The following is a 13961-nucleotide window of genomic DNA, read 5'->3' on the forward strand; positions in this document are numbered from 1 at the left end:
TCATGCCAAATAGTCTTCCAAATTGGCTGTACCAACTTACACGTCTATGCAGAGATTTTTAATTCGTTTTCAGCAGATAATTTTACCATAGAAGTCCCGGTTGGGCTAGCTCCACCCCTTCCCTGGCCATAACCCAGGCTGCACGCCCCCACGTGCCACCCTAGAGCCAGTTTTGGCCCCGCCCTTTCGCTCCGAGGACCAGCCGCTTGGCCTCGCCTCTTCCGAGGGCGGGGCGTGGATGGGCCCTGACGTCACTGCCGGCCAGACGCCATCTTGCTGGTTTGCTGCCGGTCTTGGATGTGGCGGCCGCGGTGGTGAAGGCGTGGGGAAGGGTGGGGTGAGGGGGCGAGGCCGCGGCGCGGGCGGCTAAACTCTCCTCCCCTCAGCCCCACCGCGTGGGACGGCGTGAACGCTGTGTCGGAGGGATGTCAGCCTTCTCTGAGGCGGCGCTGGAGAAGAAGCTGTCGGAGTTGAGCAACTCGCAGCAGAGCGTGCAGACCTTGTCCCTGTGGCTCATCCACCACCGCAAGCACTCGCGGCCCATCGTCACCGTGTGGGAGCGGGAGCTGCGTAAAGGTGAGTCGCCCCGCCGCCGGCCTGTTCACTGGTGCCGCCGGGCCCCCTTCCCTGCCAGCCCCATTCCCCCAGCCACCCCAGCTCTCTGCTGCCCGGCACCGCCCCCACCTGGCGCCCCCGGCTCCCCGGCGTCGGTGGTCCGCGGGCTAGGAGGAGCGGCGTGCGCCGCGCTTCCCGCAGAATCTGCGCCTTACTGTAGGTATTACTGCATAGGGAAGGAAGGATGCAAAACAGAACCAAAAGCCCTTCTGATTTAACACGGAGGCAACAGTCGGGGACTCAGGGCTCTTTCCCTGATTAGGGCCAGAAATTCGGGCAGTCAGGTATATTCTTTCATTCTGTAGATAAAATGGAAGATAGGGCTGGAAAAGGGAAGTGGAAGTGGAAAGGAAAAAAGATTGGTGTGGGGTTGGGAGTTAATTCCATCATTTCTATAACACGTCAACTCAGTCTTGTAAAATTAATAGCGGAATCAGAGTTTTGGAATTGGGGAATCTGAAATTGCATCCGTGCATGATGCAGTGGAAGAACCCCGAATTTGTAGATTTTAGAGGGTTTCAGCGAATTTATTAACTGCCTGGATTGCAGTTGCCTCACGTCAAAATGAAGGAGTTAGATTGAGTGATTTAAAGTCCTTTAGTGCTCTGTGACTATATACTTCTAGGGCAGTGTACTTGTTTTGCAAAACATAAGTGCTCCTGTAAATGAAGTTAACTTTTAAGAGTAGTATGTGCTCTCACTAAAATATTCAGAATCATTTCACTTCTGCAGAGCAACTGTATCTGTAAGAACTATGTATGTTAGTGTGACTAAAAATTTAAAAATTTTTATGGGTTTGGGTCTGGGTTTGCACCTTAATTCTTAATTTATTGGAGAGAGAGAATGGCACTCCTTGTTACTGTTTCAGACCACCCGATGTATTGATATGATGGTTATTAATTATGGGTTTTAACAACTTATTATTCAAAATAGATGCTTGATTACTGACCCATATGAAAGCCCTGTGATGTGTTAATATGAGCGCTAAAAGTGGCATTGGCTATAGGAAGTGGAGAAGAACTGTCCTTGTGTATTTGCTTGTGGTTAATCTCTTAGGAGAAATTGACTTAGAGCCTTGTTTTTCAGTTCATATATAAGTGCGTGTGTATTGGCACTCAAGGAGGAATTCTTCATCTGTGAGGGGTCAGAAAGGTTTGAGAAACCTAAGTATAAACGTCTGGAAAATAGCTGTGAACTTTGAAAAGGCAGTAATTGTCTTTGCTGCAGATTTTGGAAACACATAAAATCAATAAAGGATTGGTACCCAAACTGTCTTAAGAACTACTACAAATCAGCAGAAAAATAGTAATGCTGTTAAAGGCATTTCACATGAGGGGAAACCTGAAAGGCCAATAAATGATACTTAATAATCAGGAAAAAATAAACAAATGAGGTACCATTTTATAATCTTCAGTTTGTAAAAGTATGACAAAACCAAGAATCAGTGAGGATGAGGAGAAACAGGAACACTCTTACACTGCTGGTTGGAGTGTAAAAAGATCAGCCTAGTGACCTCTAATGAAGTTGAAGGTACATAGTCTTTGACCTAGCAGTTCTTCTAGGAAACTAGTACCTGTGCTCAAGAAATTACATTTATTGCAGCTTCTTAGTAGCAAAATTAGAAACAGTTTAAATATCTCATTAGTTGGGACTATGGATAAATACATTGTAATATTCATAGACTGTAATACTGACCAGCAGTTGTCATGAAGCAATATGATTGAATTAAAAAATAACAAACAAGCAAAATGTTGAGCTAAGAAGGCAAGGTGCAGACCAATATGCTATTTGCTAAAGTTTGAAAACATGCAAAAACAAATTCTGTGTTTTGTACCTGTAGTTACAGTTAAAACATGCATAGTGGTGATTAACATCATGTTGCAAGATAGTGGTTACCATAAGGGAGAGAGGAAGTGAAAGTGGATCTGTGTTATTGTATATTTCATTTATTTTTTCAAAAATTTGATACATATGGGAGAGTGATAAGGTGAAGTTTACTGGGCTTGGGGATATTTCCATACATAGAAGCTTCATAGTTAGAAAAAACTTAAGGCCTATAAAAAGATGCATTAGGAGGAGAGTGGTGTTCGGTGATGACGGTGATGGTGGTAGTAGTGGCGATGATCATGCTGCTGCTGCTACTGACTGCTGTTTTGTTTGGTCTTGGATTATCTGCCAAAAGTTTCCTTTCTTTGATATGACTGTACTTTTGTAGGGCGCAGTCTTTGTGTCCCCCCACCTCCTCTGTAGTTCTGCTCCTCAGCTTTAGGGTCCTGCATTGCCTGTAATGTAATGAGAATGAGAATGAATAATTTACTGAACATCAGGCATTGTTTTAGCCATCTTACAGTGATATTGTGAACCTTCATGTTACCTCTACAAAATAAGTGTTTATAAAATGAATTGAGGGTCAGTGGCTTGGGCCTCTGCTTTCAGCTCAGGTCATGATCTCAGGGTCCTGGGATCAAGTCCCACATCAGGCTCTCTCCTCGGCAGGGAGCCTGCTTCCCCTCTCTCTCTGCCTGTTTGTGATCTCTCTCTCTCTGTCAAACAAATAAATAAAGAAATAAAATCTTTTTAAAAAACCAAATTGATCAAACTTGAAATAAAGAAGCAAATGAATAAAATAACACATAACATTTTATGTTAAGTGTGGCATTCTTTAGTTTCTTGAAATGTTTAAAGAAGACAAAAATGTGACACTAGTAGGAAAAAATTACTGTTTCAAAGATAAGAAGGAATAGGTAACACAGTAATGTCACACATGGTAATCATTCAGTTTGGAAGATTTCCTTTCTTGTTCTACCTTCCTTATTTTTGCATCCTTTAAAGAAAGAATTTCTGGAGTGGGGACAAGAAAAAGAATTTCTCTTTAGAGGGATATCCCTGAAGGCCTTTATGAAGACTAAAATAGCTATAATTTCCCTGAGAAATGCAATAGAATGTAACCAGAAACATGAGGATTTTGTTTTTGTTTTTTAATTTTTACTTATTTATTTTTAAAATTTCTTTTCAGTGTTCCAGAGTTCATTGTTTATGAACCACACCCAATGCTCCATACAATACTACCCTCCATAATACCTACCACCAGGCTTACCCAACCTTCCACCCTCCTCCCCTCCAAAACCCTGTTTGTTTCTCAGAGTCCATAGTCTCTCATGGTTTGTCTCCCTCAGGATTTTGTTGTTTTGTAACAGCTTTAAAAAAAAAATTTTTTTTTAGAGATTTTATTTATTTTAGAGAGAGAGAGAGAGATCAGGAGCTGGGGGGGTGTGGTAGAGGGAGGAGCAGATTCCCGCTTCTCAGGGAGCCCTATGTGGGCCTCAATCACAGGACCCTGGGAATGTGACCTTATTAGCTGGAGGCACATGCTTAACTGATTGAGCCACTAGGTGACATATAATAACTTTATTGAGATATAATTAACATATTACATAATTCATTCATTTAAAGTATACAGTTCAGTGGCTTTTAGTGTATCATATAGTTGTGAGTCTGCTACTACAATTTTGGAATGTTTTCATCACCCAAAAAGAAATTGGGCTTTTAGGCATCATCCCTAACCCCTTCCACCTTCCCCAGCCCTGGGCAACAATTAATTTACTTTGTCTTTACAGATTTGCCTATTCTTAGCATTTTATTAATTGGAATCATACGGTATGACATCTTTTGTGACTGACTTCTTTTGGTTAGCATGTTTTCCAGGCTCATCCATGTTGTATTATAGCATCTATCAGTACTTCATTCTTTTTTTTTTTTTTAAGATTTATTTATTTTAGAGAGAGAGTGTGGGTGGGAGGGGCAGAGGGAGAGATAGAGACAATCTTAAGCAGACTCTAAGCTGAGCATGGAGCCTGATATGGGGCTTGATCTTATGATCTTGAATCACAACCTGAGCCAAGACTCGGAGTCTGACAAATAACCGACTGGGTGGCACCCCAGTACTTCATTCCTTCTTATGGCCAAGTAATAATTCATTATATAAATTTTTTTATTCATCAGTTGGTAGACATTTGGGTTGTTTCCATGTTTTGCTCTTATGAATAATAGTGCTCTGAACATTTGCATACACGGTTTTGTGTGGGTGTTTTTTCATATTTTTTGGAACTACACCTATGGGTAGAATTGCTAGGTCATATAGGAACATTGTGTTTAACCTTATGAAGAACTGCCAGACTGTTTTCCACAGTGACTATCATATAGTCCTGTCAGCAGTGCATGAGCATCTAATTTTTCTACATCTCTGCCAACACTTATATTATCTGTCTTTTTTATTATAGCCACCTTGCTCAGTGTAAATTGGTGAATGATTGTGATTTTCATTTGCATTTCCCTGTTGGCTAAGGATTTTGAGCACGTTTTCATGTACTTATTGGTCATTTGTATGTTGTCTTTGGAGAAATGTTTGTTGAGGTCTTCCCCTCACCCCTTTTTTTAATGTAGGCTCCATACCCAGGCTGGAGCCAAGTGCAGAACTTGAACTTAAACCATCTTGAGATCAATACCTGAGCTGAGATCAAGAGTTGGACACTTAACCGACTAGCCACCCAGGCGCCCTGATCCTTACCCATTTTCAAATTGGGTTATTTGTCTTTTTATTAATTGAGTTACAAGTGGTTTTTTTTTTTTTTTTCTTTTTTAAGATTTTATTTATTTATTTGACAGAGAGATTACAAGTAGGCAGAGAGGCAGGGAGAGAGAGAGAGGAGGAGGAAGGAGGCTCCCTACTGAGCAGAGAGCCCGATGTAGGGCTCGATCCCAGGACCCTGGGATCATGACCTGAGCTGAACGCAGAGGCTTTAACCCATTGAGCCACCCAGGTGCCCAACAAGTGTTCTCTCTTTTTTTTTTTTTTAAAGATTTTATTTATTTATTCGACAGAGAGAGATTACAAGTAGGCAGAGAGGCAGGCAGAGAGAGAAAGGAGGAAGCAGGCTCCCCGCCGAGCAGAGAGCCCGATATGGGCCTCGATCCCAGGACCCTGAGATCATGACCTGAGCCGAAGGCAGCGGCTTAACCCACTGAGCCACCCAGGCGCCCCCCAACAAGTGTTCTTTATGTATTCTAGATACTAGTCCCTTACCAGTTACAAGACTTGTGAACATTTTCTTTCACTCAGCAGTTGTTTCTTCACTCTCTTACTTACTGTCTTTTGAATGCAGTTTTTTCATCTCTGACTCAAGTTTGGGGCTGAATTCTAAAACTATTAACATATATCACTAATTATATGTTACTCATTGCTATGGAAATAATGACCATGAACATACCAGAGTTTACAAAGCAACTCTGATATTTGGGCTCTTTTCTACACACAAACACAATAGGATTGGCCTCAGTCAGTTGAGCGTTTGACTCTTGGTTTTGGCTGAGGTCATGATCTTGTGGTCACGGAAGGGAACCCCATATCAGGTGCTGTGCTCATCATTGAGTCTGTTTCAGCTTCTCTCTCCCTCTTATTTCTGCTCTCTCACTCTCTTTCTCCAAAAATAAAAATTTTTTTAAAAGATTTTATTTATTTGACAGAGAGGGAGAGAGAGAGCACACACAAGCAGGGGAACAGCAGAGGGAGAGGGAGAAGCAAACTCCCAGCAGAGCAGGGAGCCAGATGCAGGACTCCATCCCAGGACTCTGGGATCATGACGCGAGTTAAAGGCAGATGCTTAAACAACTGAGCCACCCAGGCGCCTTACCCTTAAATTGCTAGTAAAAATAAAGGTGTCTTTCTAGATTAAACAAATACAGTATGATAGTCCATAATTTTATAGGAGTGTCTTTGAATAAAATAAATTTTTCATTTGAAATGTATCAGTAAGTTAATTCTGTTGGTTTCCTTTATTCCTCAAATATTTATTACTTTAAAAAGATTTTATTTATTTGGCAGAGAGAGATCACAAGTAGGCAGAGAGAGAAGGGGAAGCAGGCCACCTGCTGAGCAGAGTCGGATCTCAGGACCCTGAGATCATGACCTGAGCTGAAGGCAGAGGCTTAACCCACTGAACCACCCAGGCACCCCATTCCTCAAATATTTATTGAGAGAGCTCTGGCTCTGTTGCTAGACCAAGGATGATTCAGCAGATAAGACACACATAGCTGTCTTCATGGAACTTACATACCAGTCAGGGAAATGGACTCTACTAATAGTACCTGAATAGTGATACAAAGAAGAAATATAACTGGAAAACTAGACTGGTGGCAATCAGGGAAAGCTTCTTTGATTTGAGATATAAAATATGAATAGAGTTTACCAGAAGTTTACAAAATATATGGACAATTTTTACTGTTGTTTTAGTCGTTTAAATGTGGTTTTATGTAGAACAAATGTTACTTGACATTGTAAATATAACAGTTCATGGTTCCTTTTTGGAACTAGGCAGGATAATGAAGTAAACATTTTAGATAAAAACATTTTTTTTAAAGATTTTATTTATTTATTTGACAGACAGAGTTCACAAGTGGGCAGAGAAGCAGGCAGAAAGATAGGAGGAAGCAGTCTCCCTGCTGAGCAGAGAGCCCGATGCGGGTCTCGATCCCGGGACCCTGGGACCGTGACCTGAGCCGAAGGCAGAGGCTTTAACCTACTGAGCCACCCAGGCGCCTCTAGATAAATTTTTAATGTTCTATGTCTACAAAGAACTTTAAATGATTTAAGATATTTTATTTTTTTAAAGATTTTATTTATTTATTTGATGGAGAGAGAGAGACATCACAAGTAGGCAGAGAGGCAGGCAGAGGGGGGGCAGGCTCCCCACTGAGCAGAGAGCACAATGTGGGGCTCGATCCCAGGACCCTGAGATCATGACCTGAGCTGAAGGCAGAGACTTAACCCACTGAGCCACCCAGGTGCGCCTAAGATATTTTAAATCTTTTTGTTTGTAAAATGCATTAAGAGGATTATAATGATTAATATTATGGTCACCTTGCCATGACCTAGGTTTTTTGGACATTTTTGGTTCTGTAGCATAACTCTTGACTGCTATCAGGTACCTATTAGTCTTACTCTTCTTTTTATAGTTTTTCCTTAGTCCCTTCTCTAATAGTCCATACTCTGATAACTGAGAAATTAAGTAAAAACTTCACTATGCTTATGTTAATTGCCTGGACTTCCCAGGTGTATTAAAAAATATATAGCAGTATCTTACTAATAACATGCCCAAAAAAATAAAACTCGAAAGGAAAGAAAGGTTATAAAGAGAGGAGTAAGACTCCTTTCCATTATTCTTCCCTTCCTTACCTACGCATTTTCCCCACCTAGAATCAGTTTGTTAACAATTTGTATATTCTTCCAGAATTTTCTATGTATATATAGCAATTTATATGTTATAATTTCATTATCTTGCTTGGACAGATGGTAGAGTATTATATAGATTAACATATAGACTTCTCTTGCTTTGCATTCTTCTAATATCTATTTCAGATTGTTACATATTTGTGTATATGGTGTTGCCTCCTTTAAAAAAATTAGAGCGACAGGGTTGTCTGGGTCCTGGCATTGAACCCTGCATCAGTTCCACACACACAGTAGGGGTCTGTTTGAGGGTCCCCCCCCCATCTCTCAAATAAATAAATAAATAAAATCTTTAAAAAAGATTACTGCATGTATTCTGTTTTACAGGTGCACTGAAATTTATATAACCATTACTTTATTGGTGAACATTTACGATGGATCTGTTTTTTAATATTAAAATTTGTAAATATTAATTTATGTTACTAAATATTGTAGTTTCAGTCTAACGCTCTCCCAACTGAGCTACTGGGCGGCTCACTGGGTTAAGCCGCTTCCTTCGGCTCGGGTCATGATCTCAGGGTCCTGGGATCGGGGCCCGCGTCGGGCTCTCTGCTCAGCAGGAAGCCTGCTTCTCTCTGTCTGCCTGCCTCTCCGTCTACTTGTGATTTCTCTCTGTCAAATAAATAAATAAAATCTTAAAAAAAAAAAAAAATTTAAATATTGTAGTTTCTTCTGTAGTGATTTCCACTGAGTTAAGAGACCATGATTGAAGTGATAGGCATTATAGAAGTGATAGGCATTAGTGTATTACACCATTTTTTTTTAAAGACTTTATTCATTTACTTGACAGAGATCACAAGTAGGCAGAGAAACAGGCAGAGAGAGAGGAGGAAGCAGGCTCCCCGTCGAGCAGTGCGGGGCTCGATCCCAGCACCCTGGGATCATGACCTGAGGTGAAGACAGAGGCTTTAACCTACTGAGCCACCCAGGTGCCCCTAAAATCCTTTATTTTTTTTTTTTAAAGATTTTACTTATTTATTTGACACAGGAGAGAGTCTTACACCTTTTTTTTTTTTTTTAAAGATTTTATTTATTCATTTGACAGAGAGAGACACAGCAAGAGAGGGAACACAAGCAGGGGGAATGGGAGAGGGAGAAGCCAAGCAGGGAGCCTGATGCGGGGCTCCATCTCAGGACCCCGGGATCATGACCTGAGGTGAAGGCAAACGCTTAACTGACTGAGCCACCCAGGTGCCCCTGTTACACCATTTTTTAAGTTCATTTTTATTCCCACATATTTTAAATGTTTCTTATATTATAAAATTTTTATCTGTATTTGGTATAATTTTATTGTCCTTCTGTTTCATTTGTGTCTCTATTCATGTACCACTATCACACTCTGGTATGTTTTCATATCTGGTAGGACATCTACCCACCCCAGTCCTTTCTGCCCAGCCCCCTGCAAGTTGGCTTCCCCCGACCCCCAGTTGTCTTGTGTATTCTTGTTTTGTTTTTCCAAATAAAGTCTAGAGTCAGCTTGTTATTTTATAGGGTAAAAAACCACTTTGGTATTTTTGGAGTTACACGTCAGTTTATACATTAGCTTAAAGAAACTTCACATCTTTTAAATGGCAAGTTATGTTTTTAATGGCAAACCGTGCAGTCTTACTCTACATGTATTTATTGTAATTCTTTAAATAGGCTTTTCTCGGGGCTCCTAGGTGGCTCAGTGGGTTAAGCCGCTGCCTTCAGCTCAGGTCATGATCTCAGGGATCTGGGATCAAGCCCCGCATCGGGCTCTCTGCTCATCGGGGAGCCTGCTTCTCTCTCTCTCTCTCTCTCTCTCTGTCTTTGCCTGCTTGTGATCTCTCTCTGTCCAATAAATAAATAAAATTTTAAAAAAAAAATAGGCTTTTCTCAAACTTGTTCAGATATCACTTCTTGATACTTTATAAAGGTTATAACTTCTTGATACTTTATAAAGACCATGGTGATATGCACACTTAATTTTAAAACAACTGTACTAAATGTATTTTAAAGATTTTATTTATTTATTTGACAGATAGAGATCACAAGTAGGCAGAGAGGCAGGCAGAGAGAGAGAGAGGGAAGCAGGCTCCCCGCTGAACAGAGAGCCCGATGCGGGACTCGATCCCAGGACCCTGAGATCATGACCTGAGCCGAAAGCAGCGGCTTAATCCACTGAGCCACCCAGGCGCCCCTGTACTAAATGTATTTTAATTAATTCTAGTATAGGCTAATAGACATAAGTGTCAAAGGATTAAGCAGCATTATGCAAAAAACCTTAAAAACTGAAAAAAATACGTATTTTTATTAATTGAGAAAATGGCTTGCAGTGGTTGGTCTTTGTGATGGCACACTTTGGTCCATCTCAAGGAAAGTCATTCTGCTTCAAGAGCATGGCTTTAAAATCCTTACCTAGTCAACAAACTGCTTTTGTTTTGTTGTTTTGTTTTTAGTATTTGTACAAATTATGTGTATTGTATTCTCTTTTATAGAATTTTTAAAAAATATTTTATTTATTTGACAGAGACAAAGACAGTGAGAGAGGGAACACAGGCAGGGGAAGTGGGAGACGGAGAAGCAGGCCTCCTGCCAAGCAGGGAGCCCAGTGTAGGGCTCAGTCCCGGGACCCTGGGATCACAACCTGAGCCAAAGACAGATGCTTAACAACTGAGCCACCCAGGCTCCCCTATAGATTATTATTTTTTAAACAAATTAAAAATTTTTGGGTGGTCAGGGACCATGTTTTGCTGATGAAAAAATTAAGTTTTCTTAGAGTATCATGAATTATTATCTTAACCAAACTTGTGATGGTTAATTTTATATGTCAGCCTGACTGGTCCATCAGGCGGCTAGATATTTGGAAATCTAACATTTAAATCTGTACACTGAGTAAAACAGATTGCCCTTCTTTATTGTGGGTCGGCCACAGTCAACTGAAAGCCTGAAAAGAACAAAAATGCTGACCCTCCTGTGAGTAAGAAGAAACTCTTCCTGCCTGACTGGGCTCTTTTCCTGCCTTTGGACTCAAACTGAAACATGGACTCTTCTCGATCTTGAGCCAGTTTTCAGACTGGAACTATACCATCAGCTTTCATGAGTCTCCAGCTTGCTGCCTGCAGATCTTGGGATTTGTCTGCCTACATAATCTCATGAGCTACTTATCTTAATGTTATTATCTCTCTATATGTATATACATACACATTTTATTGATTATTTTTCCTGGAGAACCCTGATAATATAGCAACTTTATCTAGATTTACTATAATTTAGTTAGTAAATCAGCTGTATTTGTTGTGGATTTAACCCAAGTTATTGTTTGAGAATTTTAAAAATGCAGTTGATGTGCTATAACTAATACATAAAAACTCTTAAATGATTAAAAATAATTTTGTTTTATATATTTATAATTTGGTGCCTTAGTTACTATATCTGTTTTCTCCATCAATATGTTGATGACTCAGTGATCCTTTTTTTAGTCCCAGTCTCAGTGTTTATTGAGTGGTGTTTCTTAATATTGCAGACTCAGTTTGTACTAAGTAACCCTTTATGTCATCTTTCCCCACTTCTATCCCACTGTTGTTCTTAGCTTTCTTATTCCAGTCAAAGATTACTGTCCACCAGTTGCCTAAGCTCAGTTTGGCCTGGACCCTCTGCATACATGCCTCACTTTCAGCTCTTTTGTTGCTATATTAAATAATATCTCTACTGCCCACATCCTCCTCTTCTCCTAGCACCCTTAAGTATCCTCCATGTAATTTCCTTGTATCTAGCCTCTTCAGCCAACTAGTTGTCCTACTTACTAATGTAACATAGAATTACCGTATGACCGAGTAATTCTACTTTCAGATATATGTTCATAAGAATAGAAATATTTAGGCATTCAAACATACACTTTACAAGAACGCTTATAGCAGTGCTATTCACAATACCCAAAAGGTGGCAACATCCTGAATGTTCATCAGTGGATGATAAATATATGTGGTGCAGTGGAATTCATGCAGCAGACTATTACTCAGCCATATAATGAGAAGGAATGAAGTGCTAATTCTGCTGCAGTGTGGATGCACCTCAGAAACCTGTGAAGTTGAAAGAAGCCAGACACAGAAGGTAACATACTTTATGATTCCATTTGTATGAAATACCCAGAGTAAGTAAATCTACAGAGATGGAAAGTGGTTGCCAGGAACTGGGAGGAGGGGGTAGAAATGGAGAATGGACTAAATGCAGGTCATGGTTGTGCAGCCTTATGAATGCATTTACTGCCGCTGAATTATACACTTTAATGTGGTTAATTTTATATTATGTGAATTTCTCCTTAGAAAAAGTGATGCAAAGGGCACCTGGGTGGCTCAGTTGGTTAAGCAACTGCCTTCGGCTCAGGTCGTGATCCTGGACTGCCGGGATCGAGTCCCACATCGGGCTCTCAGCTCCACAGGGCGTCTGCTTTTCCCTCTGACCTTCTCCTCGTTCATGCTCTCTCTCACTGTTTTTCTCTCTCAAATAAATAAAAAAAAAAAATTTTTTTTTCAAAGTGATGTAAATACCTTGCACATTTATATGCTTTTATATACCTTCCCCCCCCCCCCTTCGGAGACAGAGATTGCAAGCACGAGGGAGGGGCAGAGGGAGAGAGAGTGAGATAATTTTTTTTTTTTTAAGATTTTATTTATTTATTAGACAGACAGAATCACAAGTAGTCAGAGAGGCAGGCAGAGAGAGAGGAGGAAGCAAGCTCCCCGAGGAGCAGAGAGCCCGATGCAGGGCTTGATCCCAGGACCCTGGGATCATGACCTGAGCCAAAGGCAGAGGCTTTAACCCACTGAGCCATCCAGGTGCCCCAGAGTGAGAGAATCTTAAGCAGGCTTCACACCCAATCTCATGATTCCTTTCTGCAACTTCCTTTAGTCTCCAGGAAGGAAGAGTTAATTGTCCATTTATAGTCCCTAGTCCTAGTTTTTGGGATGAGGTTTTTTTAGGGGGAGAAAAATTCCAGTTAACATTCTAGAGTTGTAACAGTGTAGTTTGGATTGGTACCAGCTTTTCTTCAGTAGTATACAAAAATTGTTCCTATACAGCTGTCTCCCCCTTTATGTTATTATTGTTGCAAGTTACATCTTTATAAGTTGTATGCCCATCAACAGACTTATAATTATTGTTTTATGCATTTGTCTTTTAAATCATATAGGAAACAAAGAGTTACAGACCAAGACATATGTTAATACTGGTTTTTATATTTACTTATGTAGTTATCTCTATTGGCGATCTTTCTATGGCTTTTAGTTATTATCTAATGTCCCTTAGGATTTCTTGTAGGACAGGTCTACTAGTGACAGACTCCCTCGGGTTTTGTTTAGCTTGAAATGTCTTAATTTCTTTTTTAGTATTGAAGGATAGTTTGCCAGATTTCTTTCAGCAGTTTTTTATAAAAATATGGCATCTCATTTACTTTTGGCCTCTATAGTTTCTGCTCAGAAGTTGGCTGTCAGTCTTATTGAGCTTTCTTTGTACATGACAGTGAGTCATTTCTTGCTGCTTTCAAAATTCTTTGTCTTCTGAAAGTTTTTTCACAATGTGTCTCAGTGTGGGTCTCTTTGAATTTATGCTACTTAGAGTTCATTGAGATGCTTGGATTTGTAGATTCATGTCTTTCCTAGATTTGGGGGCATTTTTTGGCCATTGTTTCTTCAGATATTCTTTATGTGCCCTCCTCTTGTATTGGTGGTGTGCCACAGAACCCTTAGGTTCTGTTCACTTTTCTTTATTCTTTTTCTTTCTGCTCCCCAGACTCCCTTTCAGTGGTCTTATCTTTAAATTTGCCAAGTCTTCCAGCTCTGACATATTCTGTGGTATAACCTCCCAAGTAGTTTCTATTGCTATTGTTATAGTGCTTGTTGTTCAGTATTTTAATGGTTCTTTTTACTGAAGGACTGAGCCTGTTCCTTTGTTGCCTCAGAATCTAGCACAAGGTAGATACTCAGTAAATATGTGTTGAATGAGTTATTGAATGAATGCTGGAAAGTATGTAGTATGAGACTTCTAGAGCTGGAAGGAATATTGCAGAATGGTTTGCTTTTATTTAATTAATTAATTTATT

The 13961-nt window shown here is 40.2% G+C and overlaps 1 protein-coding gene across 3 annotated transcripts in view; it reads left to right on the forward strand.

The window, feature by feature from the left end:
- The first annotated feature begins 283 nt into the window (after positions 1-283).
- Positions 284-13961, forward strand: part of RPRD1A (regulation of nuclear pre-mRNA domain containing 1A) — a 79086-nt gene continuing 65408 nt past the window's right edge. For 2 of the 3 annotated variants that reach the window (XM_044243147.1, XM_044243148.1), the window contains exon 1: positions 285-576. In XM_044243147.1, coding sequence (XP_044099082.1) covers positions 426-576 — 151 coding nt within the window. In that variant the 5' untranslated portion in view covers positions 285-425. Of the gene's footprint in view, positions 577-13961 lie in introns of all 3 variants that reach the window. The other variant, XM_044243149.1, reaches the window with a different exon arrangement.

This window comes from Neovison vison, chromosome 3 (genome assembly GCF_020171115.1).
Source record: "Neovison vison isolate M4711 chromosome 3, ASM_NN_V1, whole genome shotgun sequence".
In the NCBI taxonomy this organism is placed as follows: domain Eukaryota; kingdom Metazoa; phylum Chordata; class Mammalia; order Carnivora; family Mustelidae; genus Neogale; species Neogale vison.